This window comes from Python bivittatus, unplaced genomic scaffold, assembly GCF_059951505.1.
Source record: "Python bivittatus isolate LINGU-HERP-01145 unplaced genomic scaffold, Pbiv_v1 ctg000080_np1212, whole genome shotgun sequence".
In the NCBI taxonomy this organism is placed as follows: domain Eukaryota; kingdom Metazoa; phylum Chordata; class Lepidosauria; order Squamata; family Pythonidae; genus Python; species Python bivittatus.
Genome location: NW_028277035.1, coordinates 36,726,048 through 36,745,318, shown reverse-complemented (window position 1 = coordinate 36,745,318; position 19,271 = coordinate 36,726,048). Strand labels below are relative to the sequence as shown.

The window sequence follows — 19,271 nt, the reverse complement described above, 5'->3', positions numbered from 1 at the left end:
TTCAGGTACTTGTGCAATCCCAGCCACTGTCTAGCACTCTGGTAGTGGAAAAGGCGGCAGGAGAAGAAGCAACCCGTGTGTGTACCTGACATGGGAAAATGGGAAACATTCCATGGCCCACTTTACATGATGGGGGTGGGTCAAGAGTATTTGCTGCCATGTATTGATTGTTTTTAGTAGCCCAGATAGGGTAGCCCTAACTGATGAGCCTTGCCAGGTGATATTTTTGCATACGTGAATATTTAATTCAATTCAATTTATTAAATTTGTTACAGCCACCTGATTCATTAGAATACCTAATCTGGTCTGGGAAGCTAAGCAAGGTCAGGCTAGTTATAGTCAGTTCTTGGATGGAAGTCCAACAGGGAATCCGACGACTACAGACCAGGCTGGGAAGACCCTGGAAAAAAGGGGTGGCAACCACTTCTATAATTGGGTAACCCTTACAACTGGATCAAATGGGCATGTTCATAGAGTCAGGGGAGTCCAAATTTGGCTTGGAGGAGACCTCACGACTTTTTACCAGGTGAAGAACTGACCCCTGGATCTACTCTATAGGAGAGACGGGTACAGAACTCGTCTTAGGACCCAGGAAGATGCAGAGCTCCTGCCGGCCGGTTCCCTGGAATCAATGAAAGGAGTTGAGTCTTCAGGCTCCCTTCTAAAGCTGGCGGCGATCCCCCGGACAGATGTTGTACAACTACTCGAATTGTTCTCGGTTGTGCTCCGGAGGGGCTTTTCTCCCTGGCTCTGCTTTCGACATTTTGCCCCCATACTTTAAAAGAAACATCCAGGGGTGGGGGTGGGGGGTGGAGGAGAGGCGTTTGACATACTCTGGGGATGGAGCGGGGGGGGGGGGATTTGAGAAACGCTGGGGGGAAGGAGAGCCACCGAGGGAGGGGTGAGGCATCATGACAGCCGCTCCCGGCCAAGAATTTCCGTCGGGACGGGGCGTAAAGGAAGGGAAGCCCAGAAGGGAGGAGGGGACTCGGCGGCGATGGAGCTGAACTTTGGCGCAAGTTTCGGGAGAAGTTCTTAGGCTCCGGCCAAAGGTCTGCTCTGACAGCCGCGAGAGGTGCCCCAGCCCACAGAGCCCCAGCGAGGCGCGGATGCCGCCTCTCCCTTTCCCGTGCCTCTTTCTCCCGAGGCTCCGGGATGGTTTCTAGAGCCGCCGCTCCGAGTCCAGTCGCCCAGGCGCTTCCCGCGCGGGATTTTAACTAGCTCGGCCGCTCTTCCCGCTCCGCCGGGCGTTTCGCCTGAGCGAAGGAGCCCCGCTGGCCGAGACGGGCGCCCGGGCGAGATTCCCCCCCGCGGGGGGAGATGCCGGGACCCTAGGCGCGCCTCGTCCAGGCTTGGGGGCTCGGCCCAGCATGGCCGTCTATGCCCTCACCGGCTTCTCCCTGGCCAGCCTGCTGAGCTTCGGCTACTTATCCTGGGACTGGATGAAGCCCGGTCTGGTGGCCGAGGTTTCCGGGGACCCGGCGGGGAAGCCTCGCCCCCCGCCTGCCCTCTCCAGGCCGCCTCACCTCGTTTTCATTCTCACGGACGACCAGGGTTATCACGACGTGGGCTACCACGGCTCGGACATCCAGACTCCGACGCTGGACAGGCTGGCTGCCGAAGGGGTTAAACTGGAGAATTACTACATCCAGCCCATCTGCACTCCGTCCAGGAGCCAGCTTATCACCGGAAGGTAAGAGCCGCCTGCGCGGGCGGCCGAAGCGCCTCTTTCCAGCCACCCGCTTCTGGTCCGCGTGGGACTGGCCAGCGGAAGCAACACTGGCAGACCCAGGCGCCGAGAGGGAAAGCAGCCCCGCGGTGGGAGCCGAAAGGAGCCTCTGCGGACTTCAGCCCCCCCCCCCCCCCGCTCCCAGTCCCGTCCCCCAGATAAACTTGTAAGAATTCTGTACAAATAAAAAAGAGGGACAGAATTAAAGAGAGAAATGAATAACTAGATTGACGAAAGAAAGCACTATTTTTAAGAGATAACGTGGTGCTCAGAGCACAAAATTGAAGTGTTAAAAGATGAATATTTATGAGCCTTTTCGCAATAATGTTAGGTGGGTTTCACTGCCTTAGAAGTTCAAAACTGAACAGTGTTGGTGTGAGACAGTAACAGTGAGGCATAATAATGAGTAATAATGAGTAATATCATTAGATGGATTTCACTGCGTGAGAATTTTAAAACTGAACAGTGTTGGTGTGCAGATGGTATTACCCAATGGATGGAGTCCACTTTTCAGTGCAGACAACTTTCCCTTCAGGGAGAAGCCAATTTATTTAAAAAAAAGTTACAAAATATTCCTGTCTGCTCCTTATTTAAATGAAAATAGCATTACTGATCTCCCTTGCCAGTGTACCATTTGATGCATACCACATACCATTAAAACTTATGTTTGTACATACAATTAAAACTTGTATATACAATTAAAATTCAGTTATAGAAGGGATGATGATGATGATGATGATGATGATGATGATGATGATGATGATGATGATAGTAACAGCAGCATTTGGACAATCAATAGCATTTCATCATAGCCTGCCAAAACTTGACTTGCTAGTATTATCCCAGGAAATTCACTTATTTTGTTAGCAGTGAGGGTAATTTAACACCCCTTTTAAAGAAATGGTCTGGCTTGGATCCATGATAATAACATTGGACTAGATAGGCCACTGAAAGTTTTGTCAAAACATAAACAAAAGTTTTCTCTTGAATCAGTCTATTGGTCCAGCACTGCTGGCAACATTGACTAGCTGTGCATTTCCAGATTTCATGAAGGGGGTTTCCCCACTTTACCTCCTGATCCTGGGGATTGAGCCTAGGAAGCATCTTTGGCATGTAAGGTATCCGATATACCATATACAGTGCAATATATGGGGAAGAAAGACCTCTTGCTTGCTAAAACTCAGAATGATCTATGTTTCCTTGGCAAACTGAAGCCTATCTGGACAGAGAGGATATAATGCGAATATCTGCCCAAAGTTCCATGATCTGTACTCTTCGCTTTGTAGCTCTAGTTATGCTACCAGTTATAGCCCTACAGTCCAGTCCTACATCTTTGCCAACTACCAAAATGAACATTCTGGATGGAAACTCTGTATTAACCCAGTTCCACAAATCTTTATGTTTTGCCAGATTTATAGTGGCTTGCTCTGCCGTCCACAAGCCAGAAATCAAGGAAACTTGCCTTATTTTCATCATCCAAGCATCTGTCAGGCATAAAACACAGAACATGCATGATTTCCCACAGCTATGCATTCCAAATCAACAAAAGTGTGTGTGTGCGCGTATGTGTATGTATATGTGTGTGTGCATTGGGAAGGGGCGGGGGGTGGCTTTAGAGCCAACTATAATGATTCCTTAGAAAGGAAAAAAAGTTTGGGGATTGGAGAATGATGGGATGGTTAGAAAGGACTCGCTATGAGACCTGTGGCTTTTCTTAAGACATGGAATAGCACACTTCCAAAAAAGGAAGAAATCTACTTTGTGGCTAGCTAAAGTATCTTTTGTGCCATTCATTTAATTTTGTATCCAGTTTCAGAGTGTCATTATCTGCATGCATATCACAAGATATATCATTTGACAGTGAGGCAAAAATATGTGGATTTCTTCCAAAAATATTTTGAATTGGAGGGAAAGTAATACATATTACAGCTGTAGCTTAAATTATGGAAGACTAGATTTTTGTGCACTAGAGCTTATTCCCATGAATAAGATGATAGGGCTTCCAGTGCATAAAAGTTTATACCATAATAAATCTGGAAGTGTTTAAGTGTTTAACACCCTGACTGCTAGTTACTATTTTCCCACTACAGCACAAAACTAACTAAACTGGTTTCCAAAATAAATAGGATGGATTTCAGTGAGTTAGCAGGATAATTAAATCTGCAATCCTGTACCATTTACCTGGGAATAAGCCCTTTGGGCTTCATTTCTGAGCAGCTATGAATATGATTGCACTCTATGAGTTGCATAGTCCAGCTTTTTATAGAAAAAGGCATTCCTTCCCTAGAGATTTTGCCCCAATTCACCTCAGTTTCAAAAGGATCAAGTTATTTGATAGAAGATAAATAAAAGTTTTAAGAAAACAAGATATGCCTATATAAACATTAATTGCTGCTGAATTGACCCCTTGTGGAAAGAGATCAATACAGGTAATCCTTGTTTAGTGACTGCCTTATTTAGTGACTGTTTGCAGTTACAACAGTGATGAAAAAGTACCTTTGCAACCAATCCTTGAATTTACAACCTTTGCAGGTCTGTAACGCAAATGAAAGCTGAAGTAAGATCATAAGTGCAGTCATGGTTTCAGTTAGTGACCACTTCATTTAATGACCACGTTGCTGGTCCCAGTTGTGGTTGCTAGATGAGGACTACCTCTAATATTTGTATTTAGATATTAATCACTGTAAATCTTAAATAGGAAAATCACTGAAATTTTAACTTTCTAAATAGTATTGATTGTGATTCTGAATTTGTCTAGAGGTATTGATGCAAAAAAGCTTTCTGGCAGATTTATTATTATTTTTATTTATTTATTTATTTATCAAACTTATCCCCACCCATCTCCCCCCAATGGGGGACTCTGGGCGGCTTACAACAGATTAAAACAATAAATAAATACATAGTTAAAATTGATTAAAAAACGCATTTACACAGAGTAAAAAGAAGAGGAGAAATCCAGGAGGCTGATGGAAGCTATCATCGTCCTATATAATCCACAGTAAGAGGCCAGTATCAGCACTATTGAAAGTTTTAATATGCTTCCCTACATTAGTGGTAGCAGAGGCAATAGTCTGCAAAGATGCTTTTCTCCTTGGTGTGTTGTCTACACCAAGCCTCTTAACAAGGTGATACTTGGTTTTTCACTTGCAATCCAAAACATATCTAACTATTCTCATCTGGAAAAAACACATTGCATTATGCAGAATTTATAATATCAAAATAATTACATGACATTTGAAACTCATTGAGCATAGTGTTATAGATAGCGGATCAGATATAGAGTTATGAATACGTACAACTGGTCCTCAAAGTTCTGGCCATTGCAGCACCCCTATGGTCATGTGATCATGATCTGGCCATTCAGGTACCTGGCTCACGATTATAATGTCACAGGGAGCCACAGTCATACAATCGCCATTTGCAATCCTGCCGGCTTCCCACAAGCAAAGTCAATGGGAAAGCCAACAGGGAAGTTGCTAGTCACTCTGGTAAATTGCTCCCACTTTTTCTCCTGCCCGCAGCACCCACCCACCCACCTGCAGCCTCCGCTGGCTCTCCCAGGCCCTCCCATGATTCACATATGGCCTGCACTGACCTTTCTAGGTCCTCCCTGGCCTCCACCCCCCCATGGCACCCCACACTCCTTAGCTGGGACTCCTGCCTCTTCCCGCTTACCAACCTGTGCGACTTGGGGTTACGATGGCAACCAGGACTGCCTGGAATTGCTGTCGCTAAGCGATGTGGTCATGTGATGTTGTGCTTTATGACCACATTGCTTAGTGATAGTAAACCTGGTCCCAATTGCCGTTGTAACCTGAGGACTCCCTGTAGTGTCATGGACAGTCACCTATTGGGGATGGTGTAGTGAATCCTGAAGTGTGCAGGGGATTGGACTTGATGACCTCATTCCAACTCTATGATTCGGTGATGTCCAGGATGCATCTGAGGAAACTGGTCCTGCTTCCTGAGCAGTTATGCTGCTAGGGGTGTTTTCTAGGTCAGTCCTTTTTCCATCAGATTTGCACCATTTTGAATTATAATGACAAACTACCAGAAATTAAGTTGGAATTGCACTGATGTCCACTGCAGTTCTGTGCTTTGGATCCATATTCACAGCATAACCATCCAGAAAGTGCTGTATAATAGACTGATCTTTCTTCTTGCTCCATTATTTGCTCCTGTTACTTCTACCATCTCTAGCCTGAATCTGAGCACATGGTTAATTTCTCCAGCTGGAGGTAAAGGCTAAGGAAGAAGTGAGAATAGGAGTGGTGAGCAAGATCAAGAAGCAAATGAAAAAGTAACGTGGCCTAAAAGTAGTCTGGAAATGCTTTGGAACTGAACAATATTCTGTGCATCCTTTAAAAATATGTGTACATTACATGTATGTATAGAAGTGTACCTGGAAATAGATATCTATTATATTATGTCTGCTTTCAGCTTGGACATTTTGAACCTGCTGCCTTGTAGCTTTTCAAAGGAGTTTTCAAAGGTAGAGTTAATGTTCTGTGAGGGTAACTTACTCTTCAAGTGCACAAATGTAGGTTTAGTGGGGAGCGGAGATGCTGCAATTCAAAATGATTTCTTTGCTTTCCATTTCTCCCTTCCTAGGTACCAGATCCACACAGGTCTCCAGCACTCTATCATCCGTCCCCGACAGCCCAACTGCTTGCCTCTGAACCAGGTCACTCTCCCACAGAAGCTTCAGGAAGCCGGCTATGCTACCCACATGGTTGGCAAATGGCACTTAGGCTTTTATCGTAAAGAATGCCTGCCAACCCGCAGGGGCTTTGATACCTTCCTGGGCTCACTGACAGGAAACGTGGATTACTATACATATGACAACTGTGATGGGCCAGGAGTATGTGGGTATGACCTTCATGATGGGGAAAATGTAGCCTGGGAACAAAGCGGCAAGTATTCCACCTTCCTGTATGCCCAGCGAGTCAGAAAAATTCTGGCCACCCACAACCCCAAGGAGCCTCTCTTTATCTACATAGCATTCCAGGCGGTGCACACCCCTTTGCAGTCCCCAAAGGAATACATCTACCGCTATCGCTCCATGGGCAACGTGGCCCGACGCAAATATGCTGCCATGGTCACGTGCATGGATGAAGCTGTGAAGAACATCACCTGGGCCCTAAAGAAATACGGATACTATGACAACAGTATTATTGTTTTCTCTACAGACAATGGGGGGCAGACGTTCTCTGGGGGAAGCAACTGGCCTTTGCGAGGCCGCAAAGGGACATACTGGGAAGGAGGAGTGCGTGGCATCGGGTTTGTCCACAGTCCACTGATTAAACGCAAGCGAAGAACCAGCAGGGCACTCATCCACATAACTGACTGGTACCCAACTCTAGTGACTTTGGCTGGGGGCAACGTGTCTGAAGCAGATGGCTTGGATGGCTACAATGTGTGGCCAGCTATCAGCGAGGGCAAAGAGTCACCACGGACTGAAATCCTGCACAACATTGATCCTCTTTATAATCATGCCAAATATGGCTCTTTAGAGAACGGCTTTGGCATCTGGAACACAGCAGTACAGGCCTCTTTACGGGTAGGAGACTGGAAACTTCTTACTGGAGATCCTGGCTACAGTGACTGGATCCCACCACAGACTCTCACCAACTTCCCAGGGAGTTGGTGGAACTTAGAGCGCCTGACGGATGGGATGCGGCAGTCCGTCTGGCTCTTCAACATCACGGCTGATCCGTATGAGCGCTATGACCTGTCAGATCAGCGTCCTGATGTGGTCAGAGCTCTGCTTGTTAGGCTGGTCAATTACAATGAGACTGCCATCCCAGTCAGATATCCTGCGGAAAACCCACGAGCTCACCCCGACTTCAATGGTGGCGCCTGGGGGCCTTGGGCCACAGAAGAGGAAGAAGGGTGGGAAGGAGTGCATGGAAAGCTGAAAAACAAAAAGCGGAAAAAGAAATGCAAGATCTGCAAGCTACGCTCCTTCTTCCGAAAGCTGAACACCAGACTGATGTCAAACCGCATCTGAGATGGAGTAGGCTAGGTTCTTGCCCAAAGGCAGTTCTTGGAAGAGGGTTGTTCCAAAAGATGGGAATAAGAAGGAAGGATCAGTAGAGCATTCTCCTTTCTGCTCAGGGTGGAGTGAAGTGAGGAGGACTATCACTCACACACACACACACACACACACACACACACACATTTTTAGGTAGGGATAACCAAGTCTGCCTAGCCATCCTACTTCATCTCTCCCCTAATTTCAGCACCAACGTTGGTGCTGATTCTTCAGTATGGGCAGACTTTGCAACCTCTATTTGACATAGTCCCTTCCTTTCAAATGTTACGACACGAGATGGTACTTAATGCACAAATGTTCATTCTAAAATGCTGCAGCAAAGATACCTAAATTATGCCATTTAGGAACTAGTGGGAAGGATATAAGTTCTCATTCTTTAACCAAAGATGGAATCAGTTGTTCTCTACCCATGAAAGGTATCTATTAAGGAAGAATTTGCTCTGTATTTGCTACCAACTCATGGAATGCTGACCATAAATAATCTTATATAATGTTTTTGCTCTGAGAAAGCAACTGTGGATTCTTCTCTCCCTGGAGATTGTACTGTAATTGCCTCCTTTAGTGTCTGTGGGTGGGGATACAGAAGACCTGGGACAATTATTTTTATCAGAATTAAAATGCAGATCTGGTGTGGTGCAATTTTCCCCCTTAAATATGTATGAAGCCAAACATCTTGTAAATGTGGGCAGAGACATCAGTAAAGGCTGTGTGAGTGTTGCTTGAGCTAAGAGTATAGTCTTATGTATGCAGAAAGAGCTGATAACAGCTGAATTTGTACATTGATTGACAGATCTGTTTACCTCCACTGAGCAACTGCTCTTGTGTAGTTCTTTTACTATGCAGATTTTCTTTTTTGCAGTTTTGAGTGTACTGCAGATGATCTCTTGTTCATCTACATATCTATTCAAGACACAGAAGAATAATTGCAAGTTGCTTCCATACGTCAATTTGTATGTAGAACTAACTATGCAAATAATGCATTCTTATGATTAGGTCACAAATAGTTAAACAAAGCCCTACTGTTTGGGGAGCAGATGCTTGAATTTCTTCACAATGATAGAATTAATTGCTACAAATGTGAAGATTACTAGCTGAGTTTATTTTTTTAAGAAAAAGAAAACAGTTCATTTATCTATTAATGTGAGTTAATCATGGTGACTGACTGATTGATTGATTGGCTATGTGGTATCAGGCCAGTGTTGACTCTTAGCAACCACATAGATACATTTTCACCATGATGATCTGTCCCTAATTTGGTCCTTCAGGTCTTCCAACAGTGCACTCATCACCACTGTAACTGAGTCCATCCATCTTGCTACCAGTCTTCCTCTTCTCTTTCCTTCTACCTTCTCCAGAGAACTTGATCTTCACATAATGTGTCCAAAGTAGGATACTTTGAGCCTGGTCATTTGTGGCTCAAGTGAGAACTCTGGGTCGATTTGTTCAATGATCCATTTGTTTGTTTTCTTGGCTGTCCATGGTATTCTCCTCCAACACCACAGTTCAAAGGCATCAATATTCTTCCTATCCTGCTTCTTCAAAGTCCAACTTTCATTTCCATAGAGTGTCACAGGGAATACCCTGGTTTGTACAATTCTGAACTTTGTAGGTATAGTCACATCATAACATTTGAATATCTTTTCCAAGGCCTTCATGACTACTCTACCAAGTGCTAGTCTGCGGTGTGTTTCTGGACTGCTTGTTCCTTTACTCATGATGGTTGATCCTAAAAGGCAGAAGCTATCTACCATCTCGATATCTCAGTTAATCATGGTAGTGAACTTAAATCTTCATATTCAAAACCATAGAATCAAATGTTGAGGATAAAGAGGAACTGCCTACAAATTTCCAGTGGCATCTGTCTGGCACCTGAGGGACACACAGACTGAATTAAGCTGATTGCCGGTCCGTCCAGCAGAAAAATTCTTGCCATCTTACATTTTAGGTATGTTGACATTTGCTCTGTACATGGAGCTTGTGGTTTCTAGAAAGGGATTTAGCAATCCCTGGAAAAATCAGGATATTTGGCTCTTGTGCAAGCTTGAAAAAAAGTTTGGCCTCCTTAAAAGTCACATTCATTTGAATGAATCAACTCCTTAAAGTAGCTGTACCTTTTTTCAGAGACCATGCAGAGACCCTGGACAAGAGGAGCAGCTTTAAGGCATAGTAGAGAGGTGTTGTGCTCCCATATGGTCCAAAAGACTTCTGAGTCATTTTCAAAGGGTGCTCAGCCCTAATGATGATATATTGCCCTCAGTCTCTAAGGCAATATATACCTTTGAATACCAGTTGACAGGGAATATAAGGGTTTGGTGATGCTTGAAGGCTTTCCATGGACATCTGTTGGGTTACTGCAGGAGCAAGATGATGGGCTGAATTTTCTTAGGTCCATTATGCACTTGCTGCGGACTATATATCTCTTCTTCCTCTCCTCCCGTCTACATTGCCAAACAGAGGAATAAGCTTGTGAAGGTTACTTTTAAGGGGAATAGTTTTCCAAAGCCAGGTGCTAAATGTCTAAATGTCTATTTCTTTTCTCTTTTCTGGACTGCTGCTTCCCCCTTCTCCTTTTTTAAATGCTAGGCAGCATTGCTTTCCTGCAGCTTCCTTGGAGCAAAGGTGCTCAAGGGTTGTAGGCAGGCTTATTTAGACATGTTTTGATAAGCAGTGAAATGCTGATGTTGATTTAGAGTAGTGTTGACCTTCCGGCCTAAGAAGAGGATGATATCTGTGGTTTGAAGGAAGCCCCTGGAAGCCCCTGGCTTCCACATTCCACAATGGCTGCCTGGATCACACAATTTCCTTTTTTTCTTTTTTGTTGAAACAGTGCCCATGTGTATACCACCAAAGTGGATAGTATCTGAAAAAAGAGGGCAAACAGCTTTAAAATCAGTTTACCCTGGGAGCCTGATTTTATTTACACTTACATAATGCATTTTACATTTTTTCCCCACAGGTTTTAGTTGGTACAGTGTGTGTGGGCGAAAGCCCTGCTGTGAATTAAAAAAAAAAAAATGTTATTTTTGTCCCTAGAGAATGAGCCCTGTTAGGACTTGTCAGCTCATTGATGAGCTGTGTGAGGCTTTTTTTCCCTTTCATGTCACTAAAAGCTGTGACAGTTGGCAGGACTCAGACTACCCAAGTATACAATGTGCTCCTTTTCATAGTACTCTGGAGATCTGTTTGTGCCTTCCGAACAAAGTGTAGGTTTGCACCATAGGGCTACTTCCATGTTCTCCCAGAATAATGGCTTAACTTAATTATGGGTTTGGGAGAAAATGTAAAGAGAGGAGAAGGAGAAGGAGAAGGAGAAGGAGAAGGAGAAGGAGAAGGAGAAGGAGAAGGAGAAGGAGAAGGAGAAATGCGATTGTTCCTTAGAAGTGGCTAACATGCAGTCGATCTATTTTATTTTTTCAGAGGCATTTCTAAAGAATTGTCCTTATTTGTCAATGAAGTAGGTCAGCTTTTCCAAACCAGGAGGAACAAAGGATGGATAGAGCTGACTGCTAATTAAGTGGTGAATTAACACACTGCATTACTTTATTCTTTTGGACAGCCCTGGTAAATGAAGAGATGACAATGACATTTACATTTATTAAAAAGCTAGGGAGATGGTAAAATGCATTTGGTGCTTACATAAACATGCTGGCAGATGTCCACTTCTTAAACAGTTACCTACATTTAGTCATTGTAGGAGTACCATGTTAGTCCATGGTAGCAAAAAATTAGAAGGCATCTGGTAACACCTTTTCAAACTAACAAATTTTTATCATGTGCCTATAATTATTTTTACTACATTTAGTAAAAAATAAATAAATAAAAAACTATGCACAACAGAGCATTTTATCAGAACAAACATAGGCAGTCTTAAGGAGCTTTATATATTTACTTGATTATGAGCCATCAAGCCAATATTACCTCTTAGGTACTGCATAGATTTTCTCCATGGTCTTTCAGGCCTTCTTCCAATGATGCACCCATCATCACTGTAAATGAGTCCATCTGCCTTGCTGCTGGTCATCCTCTTCCTCACTTTTCTTCCACTTTTCCCAGCATTAGAGCCTTCTTCTCTTACACACACACACACACACACACACACACACACACATATTCCATCAATTCCAGGTTCTTTTGTCTCAGGAACAGGTTCTCTTCCAGGTTCTCTTGTCTCAGCAACATAGGAAGAAGGAGTATGAGAAGATGGAAAAGTACGAGGGCCTGAAGGAAGAACTAGAGAGGATGTGGACAGTAAAGGCCAAAGTGGACCCAGTGGTGGTAGGAGCACTCGCAGCTGTGACTCCGAAGTTGGGAATGTGGCTCCAATAGATCCCAGGGACAACATCAGAGCTCTCTGTCCAGAAGAGGGCAGTGCTAGGAACAGCTCAGATACTGTGCAGAACCCTCAAATGCCCAGGCCTCTGGTAGAGAACCTGAGATTGAGGAAGACACAGACCCCGCCCATAGGGGTGAGAGGGGAATATATATATATATATATATATATATATATATATATATACACACACACACACACACACACACACACACACACTGTGTGTATGTGTGTGTGTGTGTGTGTGTGTGTGTATATATATATATATATATATATCCCCCCTATAATGAACAGCCAACCACAGCTGATAGATCTTCTCCCCTCCATGCCTCAAGAAGACAGATAATCCTATTTCTTCCATCAATGTGAGATCCATTTGTGCTTGAAAAACCAGTCCTTTTTTCTCTGCTTCTTTCAAACCAAATATATAAACACACACAAATTTTTATTAAAAATTTCAAGTGAAAATAAAAACTAACCGAAACTAATACAGAGTAAAAAAAACAAAGAAAGAGGAAGAACGAGAAAAAGGACAAAAGTGCAGAAAGAAAAGATAAAAAGAAAGAAAAAGCTTCCAATTTTCTTTGCAGCAAATACAAGTATGATTACAAAGTTATCTCTTACTCTATGGTTACAGAAATAAAGCTCACTTTCTTCTATTATCTAATTTTTTTCTAATCATCAGAACCACAGGTCAAAAGTGTATTTTTTTTCTGTTTCATGCAAAAAGCCTATAAGTGGTTTCCAGTCAGCCATAAACGTAGATGTTTTCTTTTCTCAAACAAGGAGGTCAATTTAGCCATCTCTGTAAGTTCCATCATCTTCACCAACCATTCCTCCATTGTGGATGGTGTCAAGCCTCCAGCATTAAAGCCTTCTCCAGAGAGTTAGGTCTTCGCATAATGTGTCCAAATTAGGATAATGTGAACCTGATCATTTGTGCCTCAGGTGAGAACTCGAAATTGTTTTGTTCAATGGTTCATTTGTTTGTTTTCTTGGCTGTCCACTGTATTTTCAGGACTCTTCTCAGGACTCAAAACCAAATTTTATTTATATTTTTAGTAGTATGTAAAGTTGAAACATACAGTCCATTTGCTTATAATCTGAGTCTGTGTTTCCCATTAGACCATTTCTTGTGTGGTCCTATAATGAACAGCCAGCCACAGCTGCTAGATCTCCCCTCCATGCCTCAAGAAGATAATCCTATTTCTCCCGTCAATTTGAGATCCATTTGTGCTTGAAAAACCAGTCCTTTTTTCTCTGCTTCCCCCAAACCAAATGAATTCAAATTACAATCCTTGAGAGAGATGAATTAGTTTTACATTTGAGTAAACATGTTTATTATTATGTTGTAAGGACTTTCCAGGATATATATATATAAAAAAAAGATGTGAAAGTATCTAATAGGGCAAGCTTTTGACTGTGCTGGGTGGGGGGGAAGGGCTCGTTTTATCTTCATTGGCAAGGCAACCAAGATTGGTTGCTTGTTTGTTGCCATAGGACAGGGAGAAAACTTGTGCACTTTCTGTTGGTGTTTTGGATTCCAACTTCCATGAATTTCAGCTAGCTAGCTAGCCAACAGTTAACCAGGATGGCATTTGTAATCTAACAAACCCAGAGGACCACACATTTTCCAGCTCTGGACAAGTTAGACCTTTAATCAAGCAAAATGGAACTTACACAATGTTTATTTCTGATGCCACAGCATGCCAAAAGACCCTGGACTACCCTGGGCCAAATTCTTTCCCCTCCCTTCAGATCTTGCCAGCCTTGGAAAGAGAGCAAAAATTACTGACTTTTCCCTTAAATGAATTATGCAGTGCATAACACCTGACTCACCTGGTAATGGTCTTGGCCATTTCCTTCTTTTCCTTAGGGTTCCCACAAGGGGGGAAAATATACACGGCAATAATTATATTGAAAACCAAAGCCTTTGTGGGTGAAGGTTTGATTTGATTTTAAGCTTCCAGGCAATTTGAATCAACAAAAATTGGTTTATTTCTCAATTTGGGGCAATGATAAATTAGTTCTTTGGAGAGGAAGGCTTAAAAATCAGATAATGAACCATGGGCTCACCTTAATGACAATATGCCAGTTCTGGATATGTTTAGCTCTATTTGCCCAATAGTTAAATTATTATCCATTGCCACTTTCAGTGCGGAAGTTGTGTGAGATTAGAAGAAACAACCTGACCTGCAAAATGTACACGTAGTGACAGTTGGAACCTTGGAAATGTCAAAATATTTCATTGATTGGCATGAAAGGTCAACATGATTCACTTTGAACACAAGGAGGAATATCCATATCTCATCTGGTTCCTGCACCCCACCTGAACTGTGGGGTAGAGGGGTTGTCCAACATTTCTCTCTTGGCGAGCATGATTCCCAATGACAGTGCTCCTGCAAATATCTCTGTGCTCTAGGAATGTCTGCCAAGAGAAGGAAAACCATTATCTCTTTTGCTATGTCTTCAGAAACTAGATGTATTTTAAAGCACAATCCATTGTGCCAGGCAGCCCAGCCCAGAGGTCCCAGGGTGTGCTCTGGCCAATGAGTAGCATCTGATTTTGGCATGAATGTATGCAAACAGGATGGTAGATCTGAATGCAGCTGTCTCTCCTAAATGGAGCACCATATCTAATAGTCCCATTAAACCCCAGCCTGCTCTGCCTGTCACTCCCTTCAAGCTTGGAAGCTGTGAATACTTGAGAAGTATGAAATTGCCTGGGGGAGCTGTCTCTGAATGTAGCTGATTTACCTCCTGCTTGGTGTCAATCCATAAAGGCCACAGTCGGTGAGAAACAGCAATTAAGTTCAAGAACACTTTGTGGAAATGCTGGGTTTTCAATGTGAAATGGCTCTTTCTGGTTTTGCAGAATGATTGCCCAGAATTTTCAGGGCCATAAGGCTATTCTGCCTTCCTACTGAGCATAATGATCCTGTGTTTTCCTGGGTCTCCCACTGCATGTTTTGTGAAGAATTAAAGCCAATTAATAGAAGAGGCCATGTCCTGGCTCTGCCCAGAAAATGCCATTATACTTGAGGTGCCTCTGCAGCTGAACAGGCATTTTCTTGTACAAGATGGAGAGAATTTTGCTTGTGCAAATCAATAGATGATATGAGATATGCTGATATTCACTTTATACAGTATATAGGCTGAATGCTACCAGTGCCCTAGCTGCTTGTTTCATCACCGCAGAAAACAAGCGTTTGCTTCTGGGGTTGGCTGACATGTTTGTTTTTAGATGTTATGTTCAAAGAATCATTCTAGATGTTATACATCGTTACATGCAAGATCCTTACATGACAAACAAATAACATAAAATCTAAAAGAAATAAGTGTTGAAGGTTTTTGAGATTGACCAAGTTAGAGCCTGCTGCTTAGCTGGGCCCCAGTAATTTTAACCTTGCTTTAAACACTGAATTGCTTTTTATTTTAAATGTTAAGAACTGTAAGTATACACTGGAGGAGAAGGGGCAGGAGAGAGCAATGACGACCTTTATGTCATCAGACAAATGATGCAACTTGTGTAGTTGTGCCAGATGTCATGATGCAAGTACATAATTGATCATTTGTGCAATAATGTTATGATACACATGTCATGTTGAAATCAATATGGCTTGTTACAGATTAACAAGAGCAGCTGTTCCTAAGCTGGCACCCTCCCCAGAAGTCTTGGTAGGTTAACTTCCAGATTTCCAAGCTGATATGGCAAAGAACCAGGTTGGGAGGGCTACCTTAAAGGGCCCTTTGAATGGCTGCCTACATGAGAAGTTGCCTTATATTATCAAACAATTCCCTTATCTAGGTTATTGTTATCTACACAAGCTGATCTAACCAAATAGCCCAGAGATTTTGGATATAACTCCCTGAATGTTCCTATGACAGTGGATATAGGCAGATACTTTATTTCTAATTTCCTGTTATGCAAGAACAAAGTGGGGATGAAAGGGGAAGGGACTGTTAGGAGTGCTTCCAATCCCCTTACACACGTCAATATTCTGACATTTGGTTTAGAATTTCACAAGCAGGGAAAGAAGAGATTCTCAGAATGGGTGACTCATTTCTCTTGCCTGAAACCATGGTGCCCTGTGGCTGGTATCCCAGATGGATTTCCCTAAAATGATTATAATTTATACTTTATGAACTAACATAAACTTATCCAGTTCTATACAAATGATCACTCATCATCTATTCTGGACAATGCATTGGAGGAGGAGGAGGAGGAGGAGGAGGAGGAGGAGGAAGCAGTAGCAGTAGCAGCAGCAGCTTGCCTTTCTAAGTATCCGGATTTTGAGTCAAGTGGGGTGTTTAAATTTGTTGCAGAGAATCCAGTCTTTGGGATATGCTCCTTCAGAGCTATTGCTTTATTATGCTTTTTGTAGGCACTCACTGCTTGGCAGTGCTCAGCATAATCGCCTCTTACCAACGCAGCTTTCCGTTCACTTTGCTACCAAGTACAAGTACTCCTCTGTACTTCCCAAGAGTGAGATGAGGGTGTGTTTGCATGCTAGACATGTACAAATTAGGGATTGTTACTGTCATCTAGTGACTGTCCGGATTTTTGCAGCCCAGATGTGGTAGGCTTAGTATGAATAAAATGTACTTCAGAATGACATGATGAGAGATAGAGACAGAGAGAGAATGAGAGATTTAAATTCCATATTCAGTACTAAGGGTTGATGGATTTTATCCTGCATCTTATAAAGTTGTTGAATGCAGCTGAGAAACAAGTTGTACATCTCACCCAAAGCATTTGAAAGTGGAAGAGGAAACAGTCAACATTTGGTATGTGTTAACGTAGCCCCTTCCTGGATTTATCAGGCTGAGAAAATAATTATTAATATTCAGCACAATTGCATCTTTATTTGCCAGACCTGTCAGCTCATTCTATACATACAGCAGACTTTTTTTTTTTTTTTTGGTTACTCGACATCTTCATTGGGTCTCTTTCATGAAGGCTGCAGTGCCCCCTAGTGACTTTCTGCAAGAAACAGTTGCCCTTTTTTGCACACCGTTGGGGTTTGCAGAAAATGTGCAGCAGTGGCTCTTTCAACACCTGGCTTTGCCCCAAAGCATTCCAAGCCTTCCTGTGTAAATCACATAGCACTGCCTGCCTGAAATCTTCAAAGGCCTTTGTGCTCTCTGTGTAAGAGCCATTTATCCCACCACAGATGTTGCAGCACTGAATGAGGTTTCTCTTACTGCTTCGTGCCTGGGTCCTCCTACACGCAGTTCCTAGAAGGCCCAGCGAGAGCTTGGGAAGAAAAGAGGCAATGTCTCCTTTCAGCCAAGCTTGACAGCAGTGACTTTGCAGACTTGCTCGTCTAGTTTAGTTGGCAACAGTATAGACATGGTTGTCCTTTGCCTTCTGAGATGATTTTTCAATTTCCCAGTCTTCAGCCAGGGGATTTCCTAGTGGGCTCCCTTCAAGTACCAACCAACTCTGACTCTGCTTACCTTTACAAGATCATCCATGCCAACCTAGTTAAGTGGGCACTTCCATTCAAAATAAGCCTCTGCTGATCAGGCTAGACTATCCTTCTGCAACCCAGTGCCCCCCCCCGCCCCAAGGCAAGGGATGTAATCCAACACAACCAGATTGGGGACAGCTGGTGTAGACAATCCTAAACTAGCAGGACCAATGGTCTGACTCAGTATAACTCAGTTCCTTTCAAAGCCCAGGAACGCAGCCAAAGGGAAAAAAGTGACAATTCGTTCTTAGTCTTCTTCCTAACCTGATCCACCCTAAAACAGACAGCTTGCTGTTCATGCCAGATTGACTACGAGTTCCCCAAACATTCTTGTGATGGGGAAACGAGTACATAGTTCCTTCTGGGAAAGTAGTAGCAGCCAGTTATTGTAGAAGCTGGGATTGTTAAGGGAGCTCACCAAAAAGAATTATTGGCAGAGAGAAACAGTTTATGATAGAAGATGCTCTAGACTGGTTAATGACCTTTTCCTGAGCTCTGGATTGCAAATCCAAATTTGTTATAGAATTATCTTGTTTATTTTAATTTGGCATAATCTGCAGGAAAAGGAGCTGTAGTTTCACTTCCTAGATTAATAAAACATGGCTAAGAGTTAAACACACTGATAATGCAAAACTATGATATAACACAGATGAGAATATCATAGCTATAATGCATATTAGAACACCATAAACCAAGGAAGCATATACTCAGGGCACAATCTGACCAAGATTACAATAAACTCCAGAGCTTTCAGAATTATGTCCATTAGGTTTAATTGAGTTGATCCTCAAATGTAGTAAACAGAATTAAAGCCTTCAGCACTGTTAAGTCTCACTGATTTCAATGAGAGAGATTGAAACACTTCCCTAAGTCTTCCAGAGAAATTAGAGCCACTAGATCTGCACTGCAAAAATCCATCCAACTGTTAGATGATGGTCACACCAGATTCTTGCAACCCAGATCTAAAAGCCATATAGAAGTCAGTGCAACACCAGAGTAAACTCAAGTGATTTTCTTCTAACCGTCTTTAAAATAACTTTTTTAAAAATATCCAAAGACGTTCTCTTATCCAAACAAGTTTATCCTTGTGGTTTGGAGGAGATTAAAATCATTGCCCATGTACTGCTGTTCTGCAATTTTTACAGGGACATAAGAAATGATCTTATTTCACAACTTTTGCAAAAGTAGCCAGGACAAACAGACTTTTATTATCTAAAGCTTCTACTTTCTGATGCTAAAGCTGGCATTACCAATATTGTGGCTAAATTCTTCATTACTACAGTTAAAATACACCTTTAAATCCTGTGGCCCTCATTATTTTATTTTTACAAATTTTTATGATTTTATTTCTTTTTGATAGAGATCATTGCTGTAATTATAATAATAATGACAAAGGCAAAATATCCAAAATAAATACAGTATAATCTTAGTATATTCCTGGTAACCAGTTCCTAAGACCTTTGGTTTTGTAAACCATTGCACTTGAAATACACATGGAAAATATTGTTCAATCTTGAATTTTCAGTCCAATTGCATGCTTTCAAAACTTAAACCTCCCAGACTGATGCATAGGTATAATCTAATTCTCCTTATAACTTAAATTTATTAGCTTCCTCTTCCTCTGAGCCCTGCAGGATTGAACAATATTTACAATTAATAAAAAAGTGGAAATAAATAAAAAAC

General features: G+C 42.5%; 1 protein-coding gene across 1 annotated transcript; it reads left to right on the top strand.

The window, feature by feature from the left end:
- The first annotated feature begins 897 nt into the window (after nucleotides 1-897).
- On the top strand, nucleotides 898-12,283 carry ARSI (arylsulfatase family member I). The gene is made up of 2 exons (XM_088133854.1): nucleotides 898-1,693; nucleotides 6,341-12,283. Exons 1-2 carry the CDS (start codon nucleotides 1,371-1,373, stop codon nucleotides 7,737-7,739), a joined length of 1,722 nt encoding a protein of 573 aa, XP_087989980.1. The 5' UTR covers nucleotides 898-1,370; the 3' UTR covers nucleotides 7,740-12,283.
- The last annotated feature ends 6,988 nt before the right edge of the window (nucleotides 12,284-19,271 follow it).